Source organism: Montipora foliosa, chromosome 6 (genome assembly GCF_036669935.1).
Source record: "Montipora foliosa isolate CH-2021 chromosome 6, ASM3666993v2, whole genome shotgun sequence".
Classification (NCBI taxonomy): Eukaryota; Metazoa; Cnidaria; class Anthozoa; order Scleractinia; family Acroporidae; genus Montipora; species Montipora foliosa.
The window spans coordinates 68,962,211-68,969,710 of record NC_090874.1 but is presented as its reverse complement, the minus strand read 5'-3'; the positions used below and the strand labels follow the sequence as shown (position 1 = coordinate 68,969,710).

The 7,500-nt window shown below is 40.3% G+C and overlaps 1 protein-coding gene across 1 annotated transcript in view; it reads right to left on the bottom strand.

Moving 5' to 3' along the window:
* The window catches only part of LOC138008281 (glutamyl aminopeptidase-like), a 38,827-nt gene that overhangs the window by 19,892 nt on the left and 11,435 nt on the right, over nt 1-7,500 (bottom strand). The window contains exons 3-6 of the mRNA XM_068855566.1: nt 6,331-6,508; nt 5,084-5,354; nt 4,425-4,545; nt 1,991-2,145 (exon numbers count right to left, since the gene is read on the bottom strand). Of these exons, the coding sequence (XP_068711667.1) occupies nt 1,991-2,145; nt 4,425-4,545; nt 5,084-5,354; nt 6,331-6,508 (725 nt within the window). The remainder of the gene's footprint in view (nt 1-1,990; nt 2,146-4,424; nt 4,546-5,083; nt 5,355-6,330; nt 6,509-7,500) is intronic.

The window sequence follows — 7,500 nt, the reverse complement described above, 5'->3', positions numbered from 1 at the left end:
CCAACATGTTCTCTCGTCAATTTTCCTCTCAGATATATTTTCTTGAAACATTGTTCAATTAAAACTAAGAATATTGAATCATTATTGGATTGGGTTTGTGTGATATCTGAGAAATTAATAACTTGGGAAATGGAATCTGATCAATTTATCCCCCGTTATCTGGTCATCACAAAAACCTACTCCAACCATCCATTATTATTTTAATCGCTTATATGGCATTTTTTATTTGCGGCACAAACCAAAATGTACACAGTGTAATCCCTCCGTGGTACTCTATAACTCACCTGTTTCACCCAAACCTGAGTATAAGAGCAACCGTGCATGTGCCTAATGGGATGTACCAGTGTTCGCAGGAAGTACGGAAGTAAGAGCCAACCGAATTGACGTGGGGATTGTGGACAAAAAAGAGAAGAAGGTGATACTCATTCAGATGAGATGTCCGTGGATTAGCAACAGAGGAGAAAACGGTTAAGTATGCGCCACTGAGATGGGAGATACATCACCAGTTCCCGGATTACACGATCACTAGTACAACGTGATCATAGATGTGCTTGGTGGATACTCAAGAGAAACGTCAGAAAACGTTACGAAGTTGTTAGGGAAGCAGAGAGGAGATCAAGTCCTGCTAAGTACGCAGAAGTCCGTAATTTCCCACACCCTGAACATCTCAAGGTCTTTCAAAATTCAAAGTTTACGAGTTTCGATATAGCTGTTTTGTGCGTCCACAGAGAGTCAACGTCAGTTCATGCATGAACAAAATTGCGATAAGGATTCAGTTATGCACAATCTATAACCATGAACTTAGCACTTCACATTACATTCTAATCAGTTAATTCTGTTCAAATATAAGTGCTACAAGGCCAACGTTTGAAAAAAACGTAATCCTTCCTTGTACTTGTACATGTTCATTGCCGTGACTTTAACATTTTCAGTTCCCACGGTCTGCTCCCGTCTAAATTTGTAGCTCAGTCGGTAGAGCAGCGGTGATCCAACCCGAAGGGTCGTGGGTTCAATTCCCACCCTGGTTAGAGTTTTCTCTGTCCTCGTGTGGGCCTATTTCCATCAGTAGGGCTAACGCTCACATGGTTCACATGGGGTAGAAACGTAGCACTTCACATTACACTCTAATCAGTTAATTCTGTATAACCATGAAACCAACTTTTTCCTCGTTTGACTTACCGGAAAATGCTTTTGAGCTTCTGTTTTCCACAAACAACTTGTTAAGTAGAACAAAGGCAAAAAGAAAATTCCACCTTTACGGCAAACGCCTAGAAACGGCAAGCGGCAACCAACAAACGCCAAAAATAGGGGAAAAATCATGGTCACGTGGTCACTTTTGCCGTTCGCGTTTCACGTAAACGCGATGCTAAATCTCTCTAATAACTTTGATATTTACCCAGGAAGCTTCACTCACGCGAAAGTGGTTTTCAGGGAGGTCTTGCATCCGATCGGATTGGAATTTAGAAATGTTGGTTCTTGAGGAGAAAGGAAAACGGGAGAAAACCCTCTCTGAGCAGAGTAAAGAGCCAACAACAAAATTAACCCACATACGGCCACGAGTCCGGAATCGAATCCGGGCCATATTGGTGGGAGGCGAGTGCAGTGATGAACCAATACGCCATTCCCGCTCTCGCTTTGAAACCGAGGGTAAAGTCAACTCAAAAATGGCTTATTGGTTTTAATTTGGTCTTTGATTGAACAAAAATAATAACATTACAATTTTAAAGTCAATCACAGCGCTAGGCAACGCTTGACCTCTCTTAAGCGCAGAAAAACAAACGCCCTCTAACACGTTTTCCTTCAGTGTTTGATGGGACTAAAATGTGGCACTAATGGAAATGGGAATGGATTTATATGGCGTATTTCCTATATGCATTCAAATGCCCTTTTTACAAGTTATCGATCTAAGGGTGAGACCGGACCTCAGCATATGTTTGAGCTAATCACGACCCTTACCATTCTTCAATAGTCAACTACAGATCAGTCTTACCTGATGTGCAACTTCATGAGCAACCAATCTTGTAATACTTTCCCTGGTAGATTCAGACGTTATCCCTTCTTTCAGCAATAACAAACTCTCGCGGTATTTGATAAGTCCCCAATTCTCCATACCGGCAGGCCCGAAAGCAGGCAAGGCTAGCCCATCTGTACGGTCAGAATTAACTTCCCTTAGATAATCATCAAAAACATCAAATAACAACGATTTTCTTTGTGTGTTACTTATTAACTGCGATGATTTTTCGCCGTTGCAACATATAACTTCCAAGCAGCTTTCTTTATCAAGGTCGAATTGTATGAAAAGACACGTGACTAAACGTCCTGGTACATCACCAGTGGCTCGTCTTCAAAATGCAATTCTGAACTTTTCATCTTTCTGATGCAATTTGATCGCTGCACACGACAACCGTTGAGTGAAAAGTGGCAATTCACTGAAAAATTCAGCGGTTCTCCACTGAAGCAACACTAAAGTGTGCTTAAAATTCTAAACCAAAGAAAGACAATTAAGAAATAATCAGCTGGATTCTTATTTTCTTAGGTTTCTTCAATGATATGAATTTCCGATTGTTCTCGGGTATACTCGGAAAAAATCTTCGTGCTCCTTTGTTGGAATTGAACCTGCAAACTGCTTTAATGATAATGACTAAAATCCTGTCTAATTAAGCAAATGCAAGGATCATTCATGTCATCTGGGCCATTAAGTTACTTAGTTTTCCGCTCAACTTGTTGACTGATGGTGTACAGTCTTGGATGCTGATTTGGATACCTAGACTTTGACTCAACAAAACGAGCACTGTGATTGGTTGATTCTTGGTCTCGCGCCCCTGATTAAATTCAAATGTATCCTGACGGGGATACAATTCAACAATTTTTGCCCGCGTTTGTTTGTTTTGCTGCGATTTTTGAAGGAAAAGTCTAAATATATAACAAAACGCTTAATGTCTAGTCCCTCGGGAAACTAGTTAGTTTAGTTTTCCCTCGAGTCGTGATGTTTCAGGACATCAGGACTCTCGGAAAAACAAAACTAACTGATTCTGCCTACACTAAAACCGAGACAGTCAATGTGAAATAGTTTATTTAGGATGAGCCAGTCAGTCATCTAGAGCACACTACGTATAGACATTGTTATACAGTCTTTACAATGATAGACGTAGACATAATAGGTATGAAAAGCGAAATAGGTGTGCCACGTCAGATACGAAAAACCACTAAAAAACCCACCCTTTTTGGCCAAAAAAATCTGTGGAAACGTATTCCTCAACTAATGCTGTGGCACCAGACCTCGGGGAAGAGGTAAACAGAGTAAACCATAAAATATATGATATAAAATTAAAGCAAGTGAACCTAAGACTGACTAACGTAGAATTATTCCGCTAAGACCTTTAAATAGTCCCCAGAGTCCCTAGACAATACCCGAGCCTCTACATTGTGCCGTCAGAAATTTCATTTTCTCTCGAGACCATACAGTAAGTAATGTTCAAAAAACGAGCAGCAGTATTTCCAAAATGAACACGGTATGTCACAAATTGGTCTTTTAATATTTTTGCACGGTGGCAAAATGCACGGCTGAATAACCAAGCAGCTAACGAAGAATCGGGGTTTCGACATGGAATGGGACAAAATCCAAAGTCTAGATAATAATATTGTTAACATGACGGCAACGTCGTTGAACTTTTTGGTTGACAAAATTTGTTGAAGAAGTTTGGAAGGAGGATGGGTAAAAGTATCCGACCAGAAGAAAATTAATATTCATAAGTCAAGTGTAGTGTCTTTATATCTGATAAAACACTGCATACTAACGAGGAGTGTTTTATCAGCTGATAAAACACTGTATACTTATAAGGAGGAGGTTTATCGATATAAAGTCGGTGCACGTGTATTCTCAATATTTCCGATTCAGAAATGCTCGGGAGTTTACGCCGGCCGTTTTGTTTTGTTTGGATCACGCATTATTCACTCCGCAGGGAGTGAATAATGCTCAATAACTCCGAGATAGCACTCCAATCAGATTGCTTGAAAGCCCAAGATCACTGAGTGAGTACTTAACAAATAGATTTCATGTTGCCGTGCGTCTGTTCAGTAATAGATCACAGATGACATCAAAATGTGGTAAGAACAAAAAACGAGGCGAGGTGATAGCCGAGTGTGTCACTGATGTTCTTACCACATTTTGAAGTCTTCTGTGATCTATTACTGAACAGACGCACCGCAACATGGAATCTATTTGTTTTACATAATAGATAATTAAACTTTATTCGCATAAAAGCTGATGGTGACGTCAATCGTGCGTCTGTCCTCTAATAGACCATAGCCAAGAATCAATCAAAATGCGAGAATAACTTGGGTTATTATATAAATACTAATAGTGTATAGTCTTATCATCTCAGTAGATTGACATCATCCAGGATCAAAAAAATGACTCATACCTGACTTTGGTAATGAGTACGGAACACCAAAGAAGTCCTCAAAGAACATCATTGTTTGATTGGTTACTTTTAAGGCATAATCAACTTGATCAAGCACTTCATCGCGAGAAAATATCCTGATCTAGAAAAACCACAAAGAAATAATAACGAGCGTATTGATGACGAATCAAGTACTTTGTGAACTGGGTAAACAAGGAAAACAAAGAACCTGCAAGCAAGGAAAAAAACGATACGTGAGTTCGAAGAGAGAGATTAGATTGTTATGTGGGCTATCAACGAACCAAATAAATTTATTTCGAGGGGGGAGGGGGCTAGGGACATCGCAAGGTCCTGTTACTATTATCTTTATTATCGCTTTCTCCTAAGATTACTTACACGGATAGCTATTATAATCGGCGGAAACAAGCTAGCTTATCGGATTTGTTTTCCATGCACTTGCAGGTCTTATTATGATTTGTTAAAGATCGTGGAAAAAGAGGAAAGGAGGTTTAGCTCGCGTGGAGAAAGAGGAGTAGGAACGATACTCAACTTTGTGGAAATGAAGGGTCAGGCTTCCATGCCACTTTACAATTGCAATTGCAATTGTATTGTTTATAAATTTGTTGAAGGTTTGTCCGTGTTACCCTGTAAAAAAGTATGTAAGCAACCGGTAATCTTACCTTAACTTTCTTGTCTGTCTCGGTCTCCTTAAACTTGAAGTCACCAACAAAAAAGGCTACGAGGTAGGTGGGCATCTTGACGCTTTTTTCAAACCGGTCATATTTCCAGCCTCCTTTTTCGTGACTCTGATAGATGGGCATGTTGGAGAGGGAGATTACGTTTGGGTCGTGGATAAGGGTCACGTTAAACGTGGCCTTCAGTGCTGGCTCATCAAAGCATGGAAATGCTCTGCGCGCCTTTAAAGGCTCAAACTGTGTAGCAGCGAAAAACCTTGGAAAAATAATCGACAATAATATCGCCTTAAGTGAATGATATTATCATAGTGAAATGAAGAAAAAAATATTTGTCTTAAACCGACGGAGATGGTGAAGTGACTAAAGATTTTTTTCACTGATACATATTTCTTATTAGATGTTTTGGTGTGAAGTATCCCTGAGTATTTTTACAAGTTGTGCTGTATTTTGACGAGCCCGCTAGGGCGAGTCAAAATACAAACAACGAGTAGAAATACTCAGCGATACTACACACCAAAACATCTAACAAGCTATTTATAGAGGTTTTGCACGGCAGCCATGTTGAATGGCAGGAACAATAGATTCTTTTTCCAATGGGAACAAATGTTATTTCTAATGCAAAACATTTTCATTGTTCCTGCCATGCAATATGGCTGCCGTGCAAAACCTCTATTATCGAACTTTTTAGCTCTAAATTTTTAGCATTTGAATTGTAAACAACCGAGAACGTCAGCAACCAAACTAGTCAAACCGGTTCTCTACTAAACAATAATCAAGTGCACAAATAGCTAACTGCACAATTTCGTGGAATATTTGTACTCGTTTCGTGCGTTTTTTGTATAATAACTAATACAGTTGGATAATAAAGACCGATATGTCGGTTTAGTTTTATATTTGATTCATTAAAAATCGTCGCACAATAGAAGAAAACAGCATGAACTCCAATGTAATATCCGGCTGTTTTTCTGCGGTACCACCAGAGGGTCACTAGACACTTGCCATCACCAACCAGCGGTCCTGCCCAATAAAAGGCACTGAGAGAAAGAAATGGCGGCCCCTACAGCATATGCGACGAATACCTTTTTGATAGTTCACAGCTCGGTACCACTAATTTACACTGTAAGTAACGACGCTGTTCAGCAAGACATGACTACGTAAGATGCCGTTTTGGTTTGGAGAGAACGATTTCCTATTTAACTGTCTCTTATATAATAAAAACATTTTATACTCACGATTTGTTACCATTTTTGTCCAAGAAATATGCTTTGTAAAGTCCTCTTAAATCATCTGAATACTTGCCAGAGTATTCCACTGTTGTGATGTACACACCTTGGTCCAGAGAAGACTCCAGCTCGATAACATGGAAATGATTTTTATCAAACTCAAAATGCCGCTTTACTGGAATTTGGTCTACGAAAAAAAAAAAAGAAAATTCCTTTAAAACAATCTAACAAGGGAACGAACCAATAATTCACGGAACGCATCCACAATCCCGCCAATTTTAACTTCCTTGTTCACGGCTGGATTATTACATAACGCTTCTTCATAGCCATTGTGGCACTGGGTAAATTGTAAGGTCACGTTCCAAAGAAGAATGGAGAAGCTCTCAACCCTTGGGCGCTATCCATTAAGTTAAGCCACGCAAAGGAATAAAAAGACCAAGGGAGGCTTGGGGAAGCTTGGACTTCTGCTTCCGATCCAGAGGCTTCCGGTCGGCGTCAGCTGGTTTGTGAGTCCCGGTAGAGAGCAACATGCATCAAGCACGGATGCTGAAAAGTCTCTTCCGAGTTACTATAAATAAGTATTTCACTGCTGCTATTCATTGATTATCGCACCTGCATCCTTAGTGAAGGAGTGACAAGTACATTTGTTCCTCTTATCGTTACAGCACGCTTTGGGGAACGTGACTAAACAAGCAAGGATGGCACAGTGGTGAGAGAACTCGTCTCCCACCACCAATGTGGCCCGGGTTCCATTCCCTGACTTGGCATCACATGTGGGCTGAGCTTTTTGGTCAGTTCTATTCTGCTCCTAGATGTTTTTCTCCGGTTTTCCCCTGTTCAAAAAAACCAAACTACCTAGCGCTAAATAAACTTAACACTTAAATAAAGTTCAATTCAGCCTGAGTTCATTATACTGCCCAGAGGGAGTGGGGCTCAGTGGTTAGGTTAGGGCGCTTGCCTTGAAATCCGGAGATCCCGGGGTGAAGACTGACCACTCCTTGAATTTGTTCCCAGTGGTCCCTGGCTCAACTTCTCGGTTGCACTTGTAAATAGCTAATAGTGGTTTGTCTCGGGACAGTTGGAGTTCTTATTAGGCTGCATTAATTATGTATACTACAAGAAGGGGAAGGGGATCATCATCATCGTCATCCTGATCATCATTGTCATCTTGTTCATCAT